This window comes from Scyliorhinus torazame, chromosome 6 (genome assembly GCF_047496885.1).
Source record: "Scyliorhinus torazame isolate Kashiwa2021f chromosome 6, sScyTor2.1, whole genome shotgun sequence".
NCBI lineage: Eukaryota > Metazoa > Chordata > Chondrichthyes > Carcharhiniformes > Scyliorhinidae > Scyliorhinus > Scyliorhinus torazame.
This window is the reverse complement of record NC_092712.1, coordinates 103,278,917-103,298,862: the sequence shown is the minus strand read 5'-3', so window position 1 is coordinate 103,298,862 and position 19,946 is coordinate 103,278,917. Positions and strand designations below refer to the sequence as shown.

At 42.9% G+C, this 19,946-nt stretch overlaps 2 protein-coding genes across 3 annotated transcripts in view; both read right to left on the bottom strand.

Annotated features, from left to right (window-relative positions):
• LOC140425849 (ras suppressor protein 1-like) overlaps positions 1 to 6,740 on the bottom strand; it is a 204,281-nt gene extending 197,541 nt beyond the window's left edge. Inside the window, exon 1 of the mRNA XM_072510234.1 lies at positions 6,672 to 6,740. Within this exon, the coding sequence (XP_072366335.1) occupies positions 6,672 to 6,740 (69 nt within the window). The remainder of the gene's footprint in view (positions 1 to 6,671) is intronic.
• An 8,686-nt stretch (positions 6,741 to 15,426) lies between these two features.
• Positions 15,427 to 19,946, bottom strand: part of LOC140424925 (ras suppressor protein 1) — a 153,945-nt gene continuing 149,425 nt past the window's right edge. For both annotated transcript variants that reach the window (XM_072508597.1, XM_072508598.1), the window contains exon 8: positions 15,427 to 15,583. In XM_072508597.1, the coding sequence (XP_072364698.1) occupies positions 15,450 to 15,583 (134 nt within the window). In that variant the 3' untranslated portion in view covers positions 15,427 to 15,449. The remainder of the gene's footprint in view (positions 15,584 to 19,946) is intronic.

The window sequence follows — 19,946 nt, the reverse complement described above, 5'->3', positions numbered from 1 at the left end:
ACCCAGCCTGCACATCTTTGGGTTGTGGGGGCACAATCCATGCAAAACGGGGAGAATGTGCTAACTCCTGCAGCCATCTGGGATGGCCACTTCCCGATTACAAAATGGACACTTTGCAAAGATTGCAGGGAAAATGGACAATACTGAGAAAACAAGCAGGTTCAGGGTTTGTCTGTTGATTAGAGCCGCAGCTCCCAGACCAGACCAAAACTGCAAATCTATTAGCATACTAATGGGCCATCTCTGGGGACAAAAGAGTAACATTTAAGTAAATGATACTGAGGCAGACACCTCGGCGCCAGAGACCAGAACAAAGCAGGCCAACGGCCACCTAGGCCATCAGGGCACCCACCCCTTTATTGGAGGAAATCGATAGGAACGATTGAGAAACGGCCCAATTAATTGGGGCCAAGTTCAAGGCCTGCCCAAAAGCATGCGAAGCCCCTTTTGGGTACGAGAAGGATCCCCAAGAGGGAATCGTTCTCTTGGCTCCGGCTCTCACCGAGGAGAGACCTGCCCAAAAGCTGCACCAGAACAAGTAAGTCCAAGGTCAACGCACGCTACCAGGCAGACGACCTTAGCTGTTATCCCGTACCAGTTCCACCCCAGCAGCCTCAGAACCGAACAACGGCCATTGTTCCTCTGACTGAGTGGGCGCCCGAAGCTAAGTATAGACTTTAGCAGTAGCGATAGTTTAATCTGTAGTATTTGTGCATGAGTATATTTAACTGTGTGTGTAAATAAATAAGCATTTGACTTTCAACTAACTAACTGGCGTATCAAGTCTCTGATCAGTATTCGGTTTGAACCTTGTGGCGGTATCGAAAGATACCTGGCGACTCTAGAGCAAAACGTAATTAGAAATAAGGAAGGCGACCATATTGGCCATCACCTTCAGAGCCAAATAAAGAGAAACACAATTAGCAACACTCCACATGGACAGGGACCCAGAGCCGGGATCGAACCTGGGACCACTGCGCTGCCCTATCATCCGCAAACTTTGACACATTACACTTGGTCCCCAACTCCAAATCATCTCTGTAAATTGTAAACAATTACGGTCCCAAAACTGATCCCCGAGGCACACCACTAGCCACTGATCGCCAATCAGAAAAACACCCATTTATCCCCACTCTTTACTCTGTTAGTTAACCAGTCTTCTATCCATGCTAATACATTACCCGTAACACCGTACATGTTTATCTCATGCAACAGCCTTTTGTGCAGCACCTTGTCGAATGCCTTCTGGAAATCCAGATACACCACATCCACTGGTTCCCCATTGTCCACCATGTTCATAATGTCCTCAAATGAATTCCAGTAAATTAGTTAAACATGACCTGCCTTTCATGAATCCATGCTGCGTCTGCCCAATGGGACAATTTCTAACCAGATATCTCGCTATTTCTTCCATAATAATAGATTCAAGCACTTTTCCCACTACAGAAGTTAAGCTAGCCAACCTGTAGTTACCTGCCTTTGCCTACCTCCTTTTTAAACAGTGGCATCACATTTGCTGTTTTGCAATCTGCTGGAACCGCCCCAGAGTCCAGTGAATTTCAGTAAGTTATCACAAGCTCATTTTCTATTTCCCCTGCCACCTCGTAGTACCCTGGCATGCATTCCATCAGGGCCAGGCGACTTGACTACCTTTAGCCCCATTAGCTTGCTCAACACTACCTCCTTAGTCATAATGATTGTTTCTAGGTCCTCACCTGCCATATCCTCCTTGCCATCAATTATTAGCATGTTATTTGTGTCTTCTACTGTGAAGACTGACACAAAATACCTGTTCAATGCCTCAGCCATTTCCTCACTTCTCATTATTAAATCCCCCTTCTCATCCTCTAAAGGACCAATGTTTACCTCAGCCACTCTTTTCCATTTTATATATTTGTAGAAACTTTTGCTATCTGTTTTTATATTCTGAGCTAGTTTACTCTCATAATCTTTTCTTTATAGCTCTTTTCAACGCCTTCTGTTGACCTTTAAAGATTTCCAAATTCTCTAGTTTCCCACTAAACATTGCCACTTTGTCTGCATTTTCTTTCAATTTGATACCCTCCTTTATTTCCTTAGATATTCATGGTTGATTATCCCTTCTCCCACAGTCCTTCCTATTCACTGGCACATACTTTTGATGATGAGAACTGTGAAAGAGGAGCGGAAAATCCCGGCAACAGGTAGAGCAGTGAAGGTCCGTCCTATTATTTACAATAAATAATGAAGGGATATGGGTAAACAAGAGTGCAGTGCTGAGTACAAGAATGAGGTGAAAGAAGTTAAGCAACACACAGCAATGTCAAAATAAAAAAGCAGGGTTCAAGATACAGGAATATACAATTTAGAGAAATACATATGTAACAAACAATTAACAATAGGATGTCCAAAGGATCTCAGAGTTGCGACTTAAATAAATGGCATCAATCTTTACTAATCACCGTATGTGAATGTTCATGAAGGAAACAATGGGCTTCATTTTTCAAAGAAACTAAAATTATCACGAGTTGGGACAATTTCTGTTTTCACCCCATACTTGCCAGCACTGTACCTGTCAGCGCAATGTTACAGAAGGCAGGCTCTTAATTGCCTATCCACCGCCGAGAAGATCCTGGCACCATCCCCCAATCTGCCCACAAATTGCCAATTAATTATTCAAACTGGCTATCCACCATTGGAAGCCCTTATTGGCACTCACCCTGCCTATGGCAAGATTGCCGGAGACAGGAACAAGCCAGCCGGACACCTGATGCCCTCCTTTACAACTTTTCTCCTGGTCCTGTCTTTAAGCCCGCCATGGCAGAGCTGTGGAAATTCAGCACCATGGATCATTTTCCAAAATGGCTGCAATTTTCAGGCTGGTAATGGATAAATTAAAAGAAAACAAGTTGGACTATGCAGTAAGTTAAAGATAGTTGAACTCATTGAAAAAGGTTAACGTAATGCCGACATAATAAAATGGGACCTAAATATCAACATGTATGGAGCTGAAGACCTGGCCATAATCATCATGATGTCTTGAAGTTTTGTCTTCAAGAAAACAAAGAGACAATGCAGACACTGCAATTAAGGAAATGGAGTATGAAATATTGAATTGGATAAACATAGTGCGATGGGAACATCAAGGTGTTCAGCATCTTTAAAAATAGATAAATTACCAGGGCTGGATGAAATGCATCTCAGGCTGATAAAAGTAGCAAATGGGAAATAGTTTAGGCTCTTCCCATCATTTTTCAATCCTCCCTGGCTGAAGTCAGCGTGCCAGAGAACTGCTAATGCTGTACTACTATTTAAAAAGGGTTGGCAATCAGTAGCTAGTGGTGTCCCTCAGGGTTCAGTGTTGGGCCCACAACTGTTCACAATTTACATAGATGATTTGGAGTTGGGGACCAAGGGCAATGTGTCCAAGTTTGCAGACGACACTAAGATAAGTGGTAAAGCAAAAAGTGCAGAGGATACTGGAAGTCTGCAGAGGGATTTGGACAGGCTAAGTGAATGGGCTAGGGTCTGGCAGATGGAATACAATGTTGACAAATGTGAGGTTATCCATTTTGGTAGGAATAACAGCAAAAGAGATTATTATTTAAATGATAAAATATTAAAACATGCTGCTGTGCAGAGAGATCTGGGTGTGCTAGTGCATGAGTCGCAGAAAGTTGGTTTTCAGGTGCAACAGGTGATTAAGAAGGCAAATGGAATTTTGTCCTTCATTGCTAGAGGGATGGAGTTTAAGACTAGGGAGGTTATGCTGCAATTGTATAAGGTGTTAGTGAGGCCACACCTGGAGTATTGTGTTCAGTTTTGGTCTCCTTACTTGAGAAAGGACGTACTGGCACTGGAGGGTGTGCAGAGGAGATTCACTAGGTTAATCCCAGAGCTGAAGGGGTTGGATTACGAGGAGAGGTTGAGTAGACTGGGACTGTACTCGTTGGAATTTAGAAGGATGAGGGGGGATCTTATAGAAACATATAAGATTATGAAGGGAATAGATAGGATAGATGCGGGCAGGTTGTTTCCACTGGCGGGTGAAAGCAGAACTAGGGGGCATAGCCTCAAAATAAGGGGAAGTAGATTTAGGACTGAGTTTAGGAGGAACTTCTTCACCCAAAGGGTTGTGAATCTATGGAATTCCTTGCCCAGTGAAGCAGTAGAGGCTCCTTCATTAAATGTTTTTAAGATAAAGATAGATAGTTTTTTGAAGAATAAAGGGATTAAGGGTTATGGTGTTCGGGCCAGAAAGTAGAGCTGAGTCCACAAAAGATCAGCCATGATCTCATTGAATGGCGGAGCAGGCTCGAGGGGCCAGATGGCCTACTCCTGCTCCTAGTTCTTATGTTCTTATGAACTGAGTAACTACAGGCCAGTCAGCCAAAACTCAGTGATGGGAAAATTATTTTGAAGAATTCGGAGTTGCAGAATTAAACTTCATCGAGGAAGGAATTATTAATCAAGGACAGGATATGGATTACATGGGGATAATTCTGACCCCAAAGATGGGTGTTTCAGGGCGAGTGACAAGTTAAAACGAGAAATTATCAAATTTGACTCCAAATCTACTCAGACCCACTGACTTCTGATTTCAAAGAAGGTTCCACTCTCAGGAGGTGCATCACTCAGTAACAGCTTCGAAAAGGACATTGCTCTACTTCATTTGAACAAGCTTTTATTTTTAACTTTATATCAGTTGGGTTACCCTGATCTTGGGATATCAGGATACATAAGGCAAGCACTACACTGCTAGTGGGCCAAGAGGAGCTGGAGTGTTACCTGTTGTTGGCCCAGCAACCTTGTTTGTAAACCCCCCCCCCCCCCCCCTCCCTCCAGTTAGTCCGCTCGACACTATCCCATGACCACCATTCCACCTCTCCATATCATAATTTGTGCTCATGACTTTTTAGAATTGATCACACTGTATTCCTTTTTTAAAATAAATTTAGGAGCATCCAGTCATTTTTTTTCCCAATTAAGGGGCAATTTAGTGTGGCCAATCCACCTACCCTGTACATCTTTGGGTTTTGGGGGTGAAACCCATGCAGACACGGGGAGAATGTGCAACTCCACATGGACCGTAACCCAGGGCCGGGATTGAACCTGGGTCCTCAGCGCCTTAGGCATCAGTGCTAACCACTGCGCCACCATGCCGCCTTGATCACACTGTATTCCAATACCACCTCTGATCATGTGCTTCTCCCCACCATAACCAAACTCCCCCATGACCTCTCCCCCAATTCCCCCCACCCCACTCTCACCCCAATAATGTCTCCCCCATCTTGACCACTCTCACCTCGTGCACCTTCCATGCCAGACCTTCTTCCCTTCCTCAACTAGCACCTCCCAACGTGATATTTCCCCTAGTCCTCCCAACCACACGTAATATTGCACCCTTCCCCGCCACTAAATTCCCTTACTGAATGGAACACCTCCCTTCCTACCTACTGTTCATATGGCCACCTGCCGCAAGCTTTCCCATGTGACAGGCAGCCAATCAGGTTGGCTGTTGGGTGGGAAACGTTAGGACAGGGGGAGGGGCAATTTTTAAAATGTTGCAGTCAAGAACTCCATGATGTTAGAAAAACCGTACCTCTCGGTTTCCCTTCCATAACTCCCTACGTCCTGGCCCAAATTCTCAACCTCTTTAAATATCAGGGAAATGCTGTTAATTAGGATCTCATACTGTACAATGTAGCCAACATAAACAGGAGGTGAAAATGATCTCCACCAGCAGCACAAAATAGACCTGTAACAAATTGGCAGTTTTGCAGCATGGCCAATTTTCTTTCCATCAACTTCACAGGTGATAGTTCAATCTGTTTTTGGAGACTCGTTTCCCCTCTCACTGCTGCTTTTATTTGGTTTAAAATTAAACATTGTGAATATTTTCCAAGTCAATGGAAAATAAAAATAGCATAGTGTATAACAGACTGCTAATTTACTACAATTTTGTTCTGCAGTCTTAGTGTTGACCAATTTCACCCCCAAAGTGTTATATTGATTCTGTAGGTAGTACCAAAATGCAGACTTGCAATTATATAGCGCGTTTGATGACCACCCTATGTCTCAAGCAATTCACAATTCTTGTGAAGTGTTGTCAGTTGTTCTACAGGAAAAGAGGCAGCCAAGTTGCACATGACAAACTCACATAAAAAGCAATGAGATAATGACTAGATAATCTGTTTTTGTAATATCGATTGAGGGATAAATATTTGCCAGCTCACAGCGGATAACGCATCTGCTCTTATTTGAAATTGTGCCACAGGATCTTTTACATCCACCCAAGAAGGCAGAAGTGTCCTTGGTGCAACATTTCATTCAAAGGGTGGCACCTCTGACAGAGCAGCACTCGCTCACTACTACACCAGTGTCGGGCCATTGACATTGTTGCAGGAGTTCCTTCGTATAGTGTTCGAAGTCCAACCGTCTTCAGCTGCTTAATGAATGGCCTTGCCTTCATCATAATGTCAGAATTTACCATGTTTCCTGATGATTGCACATGGTTTAGTACCATTTGCAAATCCTCAGGCACTGAAGCAGCCATATGCAACAATACCCTGGACAACATTCAGGATTGGGCTACCAAGTGGCAAGTAATATTTGCAAGACAAGTGTCAGACAGGAAATATATTTAACAAGAGAGAATCTAATGATTTCCCCATTACATACAATGGCCTTACCATTGCTGAATCCCCACTAATATCATCCTGGCAGTTACCACTGATCAAAAACTGAGCTGGTCCAGCCATATTGTGATAAATGTAGAAATTGATATATATTGTATTTCATATTTGTGGCAGTAATATCATTAAAAATCCTGGTTTAAAATAGATACAGGCAGTGTGTCTACTAAAGCTATAATTACAATCATAAAAGGTGAGGTAATCTTTCATTCCAACCACTTACTTGGTTACACATAAAGGGCTAATGGGATATTGTTATGATTGCCGGAGATTCCCTGGAGAGTAGATAATTTATGACAGGTTATATTTAGTCCTAGCTAAGCAGGTCATGGAACTTAGTGTGATACAGATGTTGCAATTAATGGAGGAACTAGGTCTGTCTGTAGTTTTGCAGTCTGTTACAGGATTTTAAGTTGAACAGCTATTTTGCCAAATGCTCTTAGGTTGAGCTGAAGTGCTCTGATAAGGATTTCTCTCCAAATGTCTCTACACAGATAAGCAAGTAACCTGTTTTACTAACTTTATTTATAATTTACCACAAAAGATAGTGTTGTTTAATTGGAATTAGTGGCAGGTGGAGATAGGTATGTTCAAGTTTTTCCTTTTATTTAAGAACTGCTCAACTATTAATTGTAAATCTATTTATTTGATGTTAATGTGGTTAATTCTGTGTTTGAATTAAAATATACCTATTGGTCAGAGTCATCACTCCTGAGATGAAGTATCCTTTCCTCACAGTTTTACAAAGAGAAAAATTGTTTTTGCCTGGTATCGAAACAAAGGTTGTGGTCTGGTCTGGTCTCCTAACACTATAAATAATGTGACCAGAAGAACACTGTGAATTCTGCAGTGGTTAACTCAATTCCTGTTCACCATTTATCTATAAAGCACAAGTCTGGGATCTGACAGAATATTCTCCACTTTCCTTGATGAGTGCAGATCCAACAGCACTAAAGAAGCTTAGCACCATCTTGCACAAAGCAGCCAACTTAATCAGAACCCTATCCTCCACCTTCTTTGTCACCACAAGAGATATAACGGCAGCAGTGTGTACCATATAAAAGTTCACAGCAGCAATTTGCCAAGGCCCATATAAAGAGTCATACATAGAAAATAGAAGCAGGAGGCATGTCAGCTCTTCGAGACTGCTATAATAATATTAATCTTTATTATTGTCACAAGTAGGCTTACATTACCACTGCAATGAATTTACGGTGAAAATCCCCGTGTCGCCACACTCTGGCTCCTGTTTGGATACACAGAGGGAGAATTCAGAATGTCCAATCACCTAACAAGCACGTCTTCCCGGACCTTATGATCATGGCTGATCATCAAGTTCAGTATCCTGATCCCGCCTTCCCTCCTTATCCCTTTAACCCCAAGAGCTATATCTAATTTCTTCTTGAAATTACACAAATTTTGGCCTCAACTACCTTTTCTGGTAGTGAATTCCACAGATTCACCACTCTCTGGACACCCTGACAATCGAGAACATTCTTTCTGAATCTATCCTGCCTAATCCTGTTAGAATTTTATAAGTTTCTATGAGATCCCCTCTCACTCTTCTAAATTCCAATAGAAAATATAATCCTAACTGACCTAGTTTCTCCTCGTATGACAATCCCAGAAATCAGCCTGATAAACCTTTGCTGCACTCCGTCCACAGCAAGAACATCTTTCTTCAGGTAAGGAAACCTAAACTGCACACAATTCTCCAGGTGTGGCCTCACCAATGCCCTATACAATTGCAGTAAAACATCCCTATTCCTACTTCAAATCCTCCTGCTATGAAGGCCAACATACCATTGGCCTTCTTTACTGTCTGCTGTACCTGCACGCTTAACTTTCAGCAACTGATGCAACAAGTCACCAAGGTCTCGCTGACTATCCACCTCTCTCAATTTACACTTATTCAAATAATAACCTGCCTTCCTATTGAAGCAGATAACCTCACATTTATCCACTTTATACTGCATCTGCCATGCATATGCCCACTCACTCAGCCTCTCAAAATCCCACTGAAGCATCTCTGCATCCTCCTCACAGCTCACCCTCCCACCCAACATTCATCTGCAAATTTGGAGATAATACATTTAGCTCCCTTGAACAATTGGGGTTCTATCACAGATCCCTGTGGTGCTTCACTAGTCACTGCCTGACATTTGGAAAAAGAACTATTTATTCCAACGTTTTGCTTCCTGTCTGCTAACCAGCTTTCTATCCATCTCAAGACAATACCCGCAATCCCATGCGCTTTAACTTTACAATGTAATCTGCTATGCGAGACTTCTGAAAATCGAAATAAATCACATTCACCAGATCCCGTTGGTCGACTCTACTCGTTAGATCTTCAAAGAATTCCAGTAGATTTGTCAAGCATGATTTTCTTTTCGTAAATCCATGCTGACTTTGTCTGATTATATCACTGCTTTCCAAATGTTGTGCTACAAAATCCTTGATAATGGACTCTAGCAACTTCCTTACTATAGACATTAGGCTCATAGTTCACTGTTTTCTCTCTACCTGCTTTTTTTGAATAGTGGGGTTATATTAACTACCCTCCAATCTGTAGGAACCATTCCAGAGTCCAAAGAATTTTGAAAAATGAGAACCAATGGATCTACTATTTCCAGGGCCAAGTCCTCAAGTACACTGGATGGGATAAAGATTATCAGGCCCTAGAGATTAATTTACCTTCAATCCCATTAATTTTGCCAAAACCATTCCTCTACTAATACTAATTTCCTTCAGCTCCTCACTAAAACTTGTGTTGCTCAGAATGTCCGGTATATTATTCATGTCTTCCTTTTTTAAGATAGAAACAAAGTACAAATTTAGTTACTCGCCATTTCTTTGTTCCCGGCTATGAAATTCCCATTTCTGACTGTAAGGGGACTACATTAGTTTTTATCAATCTTTTTCTCTTTACATACGTATAGAAACTTTTAAAGTCCGTTTTATGTTACCTGTTGGCTTACTTTCATATTGTATTTACCCCATCTTATGCATTCAGGTACAAAACCTTTTCAGCGGGATTCTCCGACCCCCCCATTGGTTCAGAGAATCCCCGGGGGGGCGACGCCATGGCCGGCGCGGAGAAGAGAGCCCCCCGCACATGCACCAGAACACGCCGACGGTTCCGCGCGTGCAAATTCTCTGCGGACTCGCGCAGTCTCTTCAGCGCTGGCTGGCGCGGCGCCAACCCCTCCGCCGTCTACCTAGCCCCCGGACGTGCGGAGAATTCCGCACTTTCAGGGGCTGTTGACGCCGGAATGGTTCGTGCCGTTTTTCCCACCGGCGTAGGGTCTTAGTCCCTGGAAAAGAGAATCCCGCCTTTTAACATTCCTTGTCCCTTCCCTACTATTTTTCACCGTGTTATTACCTGATACAGGTCCTTGTTTTCTCTGCCCATCACTTTTCTTATTCTCCTTGCTGTCTTTTTCGCTTGTTCTTGATTCCCCCTGCTCTGAATCCTTACATAGGTTCACATCCATCTGCCATATTAGTTTAACCCCCCCCCCCCCCAAGGACTGCCCTGCTGTAACCCATCCCGCTTGTACTGGTCCCACCTCCCTGAGAACCAGTCCCAATGCCCCAGGAATCCGAAACCCTCCCCCTCACATCATCTCCTCAGCCACATAATCATTTTTTTTACTCTGACTAGCATGTGTCACTGGCAGTAATTCCCACATCACTACCTTTGAGGTCCGACTCTCAACTTTCTTCCTAACTCCCTATATTCTGCTTATAGGACCTCATCCCTTTATTTTCAACCTATGTTGTTTATACCAACGTTTACCACTGGCTTTTCACACTCCCGCTCCAGAATGTCCTGTAACCACCCCGGGACATCCTTGACCCGAGCACCAGGGAGGCAAAATACCAGCGTTTGCAGCCACAGAAAAGCCCATCTATTCCCCTTATAATTGAATCCCCTTAACCCACACTGTTTATTCCTCCACTCATCAGCAGAACCAACCGTAGTGCAACAAATTTGGCTGTTCCCCTATCCCCCCCCCCCCCCCCCCCCCGAGAGATCTGTCCAAAATACCTACCAAACCCACGCACTGCACCACCTAATAGAATATGGGCAGCAGATGCATGGTAACATCACCATCAGCATGTTCCATTCCAAGTTGCACATCATCCTGGTTTGGAACTATATCACCATTCCCTCATTGTTGCTGGATCAATATCTTGGTATTCCCTCCCAAACAGTGTGGGGTCCCTACATCAGAAGTAATGCAGAGGTTCAAGAAGGCAACTCAAGGGCAATTAGAGATAGGCAATAAATTAAAGCCTTGCCAGCAACAATCACAACCCAAGAAAGAACATCTTTTAAAAAGGCCCGGTTTTCGTGTTCAAGTCTGAACCCGTAACCTTATGACTCAGAGGTGTGAGTACCATCGACTGAGCCATGGACAGAGAACCACAGTTAAAATTCTACTATGGATCAGGCACCCAAGCTATGAGGAGCAATTAAAACCTGGAGCCTTTTCGCAGAAGAGAAATAGCACCTCAGTTCAATCTGTTCAAGATTCTGAGAAGGTTGAACCCTAATACATTAGAACCATCACAAGTTCTAATTCAAGGCACATAAACAGCAAGGGGTTGAGAAGAGAGAGAAACAGAAAGGAGGGAGAAAAAAGGTGAACAGTTAATGTCAATTTAACTATTACAAGATGAATTTTTAGGACAAATTATCCAAGAAAACAAGATTGATTGGGTCAACAATTTCAAGAGGGAGCAGAACAGTTTTTTCTGTAATTGTGATTGAGTGACAGAGTACAAGAGGGTACAGTATATTCTGAATTTTGTGATCAGCCAACCATTTATTCCCATGTTGCTATGAGAATAGTTATTTCAGTTCTCAGACATTTGCTACCAACTGACTTGCAAGCATCCAAAATGCCACAAAAATCGAACAAAAGGAACCTTTTGAAGCGGCTATGTTAATATGGCCACACTATTTATCGCCCACTATAGTAACAAAACTTGATTTAAGCAATAGGGAAATGCATAATATACATACTTATCCATTGCATAACCATTCCAGACAATCAAGAAGAATCGTATTCCCTTGACTGTGTAACAGTTTCAAAGAAAATAAATGAATGAAATGGCATGAAAAGACCATCAGCCCTTGCAGTGGACAGCACAGCCATGCACATTAACCATAAGACCCCTAATAATGTTTGTTTTCTTCTCACGGGAGCGGTTCACGCCGCTCCAGCGTCCTTACGCAGCGCCAAATGTGTGCCGCGCCAACCCATGTATGCGCAATTGGGGCCGACCCGCCGATCGGTAGGCCCTGATCGCAGGCCAGACCCCATCGGAGGGGCCCCCGGTCAAGGAGCCCCCCCGCCCCCCCCACAGGTGCCCCCCCCCCCCAGTGTTCCTGCAGAGTTCACGCCAGCAGTGACCAGGGGTGGACGGCGCCAGCGGGAAGCTGTCGTGTCGTAGCGGCTGCTTGGCCTATCCGGGACAGAGAATCGGCGCTCGCTGTTTGTGGCGATTCTCCGAGTGGCCCGGCGCGAATCGCGTGGCGCTGGTTTCAGGGGGGTGGGAGGATCGCGGCGCCCCGGCGATTCTCCCACCCGGCGTGGGGGGGCGGGGGGGGGGGGGGGAAGAAGAAAGAGAAACCCGCCCCTCATCTTGCCAATTACCAAAGTGATGGAAAGAGTCATCACTGCCGCCAACAACTATTCATTAATAATTTGCTCACTAGTCAGGAAGAGGGCAGTAGGGACAAATTAACTCCTATAATTGGAATCATCTTCTCTCAGGAATTTGTCGAATCCTTTTTGAAGGGGTGCATTGATCCTCGAGTGACATCTCTCTGGACAGAAATACATCCTGACATTTTATTTGTGTGGCGTCCTATTCTTATCTAATTCAGATAACTTATCAAACTGCATCTAAGTGTCTTCATTAACCCTCCCCAAAGCAGCTGGTTAGGCTGGTGCTGTTTTCCTTAGAGCAGGGAAGGCTGACGGGGGTCCAGATCAAGGTGTACAAAATTATGAGGGACATAGATAGAAAGGAAGTTTTCCCTGTAGTAGAAGTGTCAAAAACCAGGGAGCATAGATTTAAGATAAGGGGCAGGAGATTGAGGGATTTGTGAAAAAACATTTTTCACCCCGAAGGTGGTGGTGGGAATCTGAAACTCTACCTGAAAGTTGGGAACCGTCACAACATTTAAGAAGCATTTCGATGAGCACTTGAAATGCCACAGCACACAAGCGCTGGAAGATGGGATTAGAATACATTGGTGCTTGATAACTGGCGCAGACACGATAGGCCAAAGCCTATCTTTTTGTGCTGTAAAACTCTATGACACCACAATGGGGTAAGAAACCGTTGCAGGCCATATTTTCTCCTACATGTGCTACCATAAATGGCCCCTCTGCAAGCAAGGCAGAAAAATAACGGTGAGAATGAGTAACACAAAGGCAAAAGAGATAGAGTTGGGAGAGAGACCATAATAATTAGTTTACCTTGTCACACGAGATTCAATAGCCATTAATGAAAATATTGAACATCAAGAGGATTGGTACAAAGCTCCAAGAAAACCTCATCTTAACCAATCCTCATTTAAATTCACTTCCATAATAACCATCTTCTTTTTAATTTCAACATAATACTCATATAACGTAACAGGTGTTTGAATGGCTGTTCATTAAGTATTTTATCAAACAAATGATAAAAGTCAAGATACTTCAACTGGACCGCCTTCATTCAATCTTTACTTTCTCTAAGAATTCAGTCAAATTCTTGCGAGATTGGATATCTGCCAACTCTAAGTCAGGTATCGTATCCAACAGAATACTTTCACACAGCTTCCCAACTTCTAAAATTAAAGTATCTTTTCAAAATACAAGAACATGATTCACCCTCCAAATTATGGAATTCAACCTAGATCTCAAATGCACTGAATGCTCCAGCCAAATGACTTCCCCCATTTAATTAAATCCAAAGGAAAATTGCCTCAGATCCTGCGGCATTATCAATCCTAAATTCATTAACTTTGCAACTAATTATGAAAATAATTCCAGATAATGATGCAGCTTTAGCTGTTGCAATGTTGAGACTGCAGCATTCTTTGAATGTGCAAACCATTGCCAAGCCTCTAATTGATCTGTGATTATACACCAATGTTCAAGGTTAAATAGCACTGCAAGTAGAAAAATAAAAATGATTCTCCACCCCCCTCGTCCTCTTGTATTTCATCACATTTACATTAATAAGCTCAAAAGGTTGTTAGCATTTCAACCCAGACTGGATAATTACATGCAGAATCTATCTACATATATAAAACTAATTCTTGTAGATTCTGTGGGGAAGAGCCTGACTATTTAATCCTTTTGATTAAATCTCTGGAAGCTGTCATTTTTCCTTTCAAAATTATGCAATGATTTAATCACCAATAGTGCACAAAACTTTCTCCCCAATTTTCCACTGCAGGAAAAAATTGTTGCTATTCACACCAACAACCAACCTCCTACACTGTCACGATAGTTCATCATATACCATTGAAAAAGATTAGATAAAGGGAAATCTGAAAAAGCAACTTTACCCATTAATCTGCTTATTCCAGCTCCTCTGCCTTCTCTTCCCTTCCCTTCGTCTGTAGCTAAAAAATGCTCGTCAACGCATACCACTTTCTCAGGTAATTCACTGTCAGCCGTGTGTCAGCCATGGCGTGGTTAGTAGCACTGTGTGTCCGAGTCACAGGCACAGTCCGAGTCCCAAGACTTAAGCACAATAATCATAGCTGATGCTCCAGTGCAGTATTGAGGGAAGGCTGTGATGTCGGAGGGCCCATCTTTTGAATGAGATGTTAACCCAAGATCGGTCTGGCCTCTCAGATGGGTGTAAACAAAAACCCATGGTCCTACTTCAAAGGGCAGAGGCATGGGAGTTATACCTAGAGTCCTGGCCAACATTTATCCTTCAAACAACATTACAAAGACAGATTACTTGCTCATCATCACATTGCTGTTTGTGCAAGTTTGCTATGTGCAAATTGGCTGCTGCGTTTCCTACAAACAAGGTGGGTACATTTCAAAAGTACTTGATTGGCTGTAAAGTGCTTTGAGAGCTCCAGCTGACATGAAAGACGTTAGGAAAATATAAGTCTTCATTTTATTCTAGCTGTCTGCATTTTTATCAGAGGGAAACTCAATGAATAAAAACCAGAGTGCATCCCCACATTCTTTTTGCTTCCTGGCACTACCCGACTTCGTCATTCACCCACTTTCTCCTTCAGTGCATGTCAATCAATTTGACGTGGAGCTGAAAGATTTTAAATAACAATTTCTTATTGAAGGGTAAGCACGATAAAAATAAAAGTCATCGGTGGTAAATATGAATCTACCCTTTTTAAAAAGAAACATGGGGGTGGGATTTTCTGCACCTCCCCCAGTTTACTGGCAGCAGACAATTTGCCGTTGGTCGCCGGAGGGATCTTCCCTTTGAAGGGACTGGAACAACCCGCTGGTGGGAAGGGCTGAAAAATTCCACTCATGAGAAATGTTTTGAAGCAACAGAAATAATCAGGAAATCATTAGTTTCAGAATAAGAATAAAGAGGCTTGTAAACCAAATCGTGAAAAATGCTTTTTCTTAAAACACATTGATACAGACAGCAGAATTAAATTAAAGGCACCACATAGACCATTACTAAAATAGTCTGAGCACTAGATTTATCTACAAGCATTGCACAGGAATCAACTAGCCGAGCTTTAAATCAAGTGATTTTCAATCAGACTACTTACTATTTGTAGGTTTCAGAACGAATATATTCAAAGACATGGGATACACCTAGTTGAAATTGATCAGCAATTGGTGTAACCCAAGGGTTGTTTTCGGCTTTGAAGACTTGTTTTGGACCAGTAAGATCTAAATTACCTGCAAATTTAAACAATGTATTTTAATGGTGCAAAAATGTATTTAAGCAACAACGACAAAAAAAACTCTTATGAGAAATGGTTCTTAACTTAGCCAACTGAAATCAATTATTTACTGTAAATCCAACCAAATAGGATTGAGATCAGAAACTGCCAATGGAATAATAATCACATTCCTTTTCCATTTTTTTGCTGCTTTATTGTTGCCATCTCAAATGTTTTAACTACTCCTAAAAAATACAGAAAGCGATGTATGAAAAGATCATTGTACCCAAGACCAGAAAGACGAAGGATTCTCATTTAGAGATCCTCCGCCCTGCAAATGGACATCTATGAATCTGAATTGAAGACATTAAGATAAAAATCAATACAAGCTTGTGGAGTAAAACACCACAACGACTAAAAGCTGAAAGAACATATGTAAAATCCATGTACGGTGAATACATTTTGAAAATTAAATGAAAATCGCTTATTGTCACAAGTCGGCTTCAAATGAAGTTAGTGAAAAGCCCCTAGTCGCCACATTCCGGCGCCTGTTTGGGGAGGCTGCTCCAGGAATTGAACCATGCTGCTGGCCTGCCTTGGTCTGCTTCAAAAGCCAGCTCTTTAGCCCTGTGCTAAACCAGCTCCTTTCAATTTGCTAACCTATATAGCTTGTAGCTTTAAAGTAAGCACCTTACACCAATAAACTTCTCACATCTCCCACTGCTAATCCAATGTGTAATTCAGGAAAAAATCCCTTACCCCATGAACAGTTCGAATGTGGAATTCTGTACCATAAGGAGTACTTCAGGTGGCTAGCACAGATAGACATGACTGAAGGCTAGATAAACATAGGAGTGTGAAAGAAAAAGAGGATATGCCGATGGGATAAGGAGAAAGGGGGCAAGAGGGCAGTAAATTGGAACAGTGGTTAGCACTGCTGCCTCACAACACCAGGAACCTGGGTCCAATTCTGGCCTCTGTCTGTATGGAGTTTATACCTTCTCCCAGTGTCTGCGTGGGTTTCCTCCGGGTGCTCTAGTTTCTCCCACAGTCCAAAGATGTGCAGGTTAGGTGGATTGGCCATGCTAAATTGCCCCTTAACCTCCAGGTTAGGTTCTGGGTCATGGCGATTGGACAGGGGAGTGTAAATGGGTGGAGTGTTCATTCGAAGGGTCGGTGCATGCTCGATGGGCTGAATGGCCTCCTTCTGCAATGTAGGGATACTATGTTAAGGAGGCTTATGTGCAACGTTAACACTGGGGAAATGGTGGCGTAGTGGTAATGCCGCTAGACTAGTAATTCAGAGTAAGAAGTCTTACAACACCAGGTTAAAGTCCAACAGGTTTAATTGGAATCACTAGCTTTCAGAGGCAGCTCCTTCATCACCCGAGGAAGGAGCAGCGCTCCGAAAGCTAGTGATTCCAAATAAACCTGTTGGACTTTAACCTGGTGTTGTAAGACTTCTTATTGTGCTCACCCCAGTCCAAAGCCGGCATCTCCACATTATAGTAATTCAGAGGCTCAGGCTGCTGCTTTGAGGACTCGGGTTCCAATCCTACCAACACAGCTTGTGAAGTTTGAATTCAATTTAATCTGGAACTGAAATGCTAGTCTTAGTAATAATCTCAAAAACTATTGCGAATTGCCATAAAAAACCACCTGCTTCACTCATGTCCTTGAGGGAAGGAAACCTGCCATTCTTGCCTGGTCTGGCCGACATGTGGCTCCAGAAAACTACCCACAGAAATAACTGAGCAAGCCACTCAGTTCAAGAGCAATTAGGAATGGGAAAATGCTGGTTTTGCCAACAATGCCCAAATCTGACCCCGTGGGGGGGGGGGGGGGGGGGCCTGGCCCGCGATCGGGGCCCACCAATCGGCGGGCCAGCCTCTGTGGCTGGGGGCCTCCTTTCCTACATTCCCGCCCCGGTAGCCCTGCGTCATGTTGCGTCAGGGCCGGCACGTTGAAGGAGGCCATTGCGCATGCGTGTGTTGACACCGGCGCCACTGCGCATGTCCTCGTCGGCGCAACTGCGTATGCATGGATCCCGCGGTGCACGGTTCGCACCGGGATCTGCAGCAGGAGCGGCGCGAACCACTCCAGCGCCATGCTGGCCCCCTGTAGGGGCCGGAATTAGACGTGGGAGCAGCCCGTTTACACAGTCGTAAAACGCGACGGCGGTTACGACGGTGTGGACACTCTGCCGCAGGATTGGAGAATCCCGCCCCAGGAAGCTTCCCCAGAGGTGTTGAGCCACATGCACTTTATTTTAGATCCTGATTATACTATTGAACACTATAAAATGAAGATAAATTTCAATATTTTATTGTCTTAAATATCTTCAGCTCAATTAAAAGTAAAAATGATTGAACGTGATGTCAGAATTGATTACGAGAAGGATAAAAATGGAGAATAGTCAGGGGGTTTTGTAGGAGCACCTGATTCAAAAAAGCTGCGGTGTGGCCTAGGGAAACAGTCTCTCCAATATTCTCTCCTTTTCCCCCATTGTAATCTGCCCAGTTAATCACCCACATTATTGATGCAGTAATAGAACAAAGACTGGGGTATGTTAATAGCCTATTTCATAAAATGTTTAGAATCAGCTGATGTGTCATCTAACTTCAACAGCACAGATGGTTCTAGCTGAAGATAGCTACCTAACCACATTTGAAATTCACATACATAGTTAATTTGCCAAGTTCTACAAATAAGTTTCATATTAGGAGACTAGAAGCACCGACCCCTGAAGTTCGGGTTTCATGCAGCTAGCTACAACAAGAACATAAATGTAGCAGGTTCAGGCAAAATCAGTGGTCTTGCCAATGCAGCAATAAAACATGTTCCTGTCCACCAGCCATACAAGTGAAGGCAAATGTACTCTTAGATTGGAAAACAACTGTACAAATCCATGCATCGAGAGTGGATATGATTAATATGGATCATATTAGCTGCCTTTATTTTGTGCAATGTGGCTCAGGTACATCAAGGTCCCCAAATTTTCACCACTTACAGACATTCAGTTGATATGCAACAAGAAGCTGCAAATGGCAGGACAGTCAAGCCTAATTCTGTTCTTTCAACATCCACACATCTTGGTTCCAATAGGGTTGCAACCCTGACAGGGTTTCCAATTTCTAACCAGGGTGCCAAAGTCATTTATCGCACCCCAACCACTGCCCTGGCTGAGATCAGCAAACTCATTGCCAATTCAAAATCTTTCTGGTTGGTATAGTTCTTCAGTCCGTCCCTAGAGAATAATATGATGCGGTGTAAAGAAAAGCACACAATAAACTCATTAGGCTTGGAGAACTGAGCACCAGCTCACAATGTGTGGCTACTTCAATGAGCTACAATATACTATATTTTTTATATGGCATTATCACTTTATGAAGAGCACTATACTCAAGATAGACAGTAAATTGTGTCATTCCATGACAATTAATCGATAAAGTGCCTGTTGCCTCACTTAACTTTTCTGATTTCTTTTCCTGGCATGTTCTATTATTCAATAACACATGCAGGAAGCGTTTCACCTTTCTGTCAGAAAGAAGCGATAGCCTTAGCTGTTGTACGCTCCAGTGCTTCCAGACAGGGAATTCACACCCATCTCCCTCATCTGCGACTCAACCAGCTTTAGCATTCTAACTAGGATCAAACAGCAGGCAATGGGATTAAGCAATATGACAAAAGCAATCTAATAAGGTAAAACTGCTCAATTTTAAAGCTACGCTGGATAATATCTAAAACACAAGCGTCTGCTGTTCACTGTATAATCTTGAGCAATAGACCACAAGGGAAAGTAGGCTGCATAGTGATTAGCTACAACCCTCCAACCGAAATAGACTTTATGGCTAGAAAAGATCAAGTGTCATTCAGAAATGTTTCGTCTTGTATAGCCAAAGTGATTAGTGGGAGCTGCTACTGTACAAAATTCCAACACAGTGTCTACCAGATTAAATTAACCATGTTCTCACAAAACTTAAAAAACAGCTCGTAACAAATTCAATTATTTTGGCCCATCGATCAATGCACGCGCTTCAATTTTTTGTGTGTGAAGCTTTAATATATAAAAGCTCACTAGGAGAGATTTGCTGTCTATAGTTCCAACCTGTGAAGAATTGGTAATTTATTGTTCATATTAAGCAGCCTGGGGAATTCTAACTTCTGCTTCAAACCTTTTGTCTTCACGTCGGTCATTTTATTTTGGATATTTTCAGTTCAATTTAGTAAATTTGTTCATACATTGAATAAGTGCATGATGTTTTGACTGAATGCGTGTTGCAACTTAGCATCATTCTCCTACAGCATTCTATACAGCACAAACACTACAGCACAAACACTTGGGCTGCCGGTTCCAGGGGTGGGCTTTTTAAAAGATC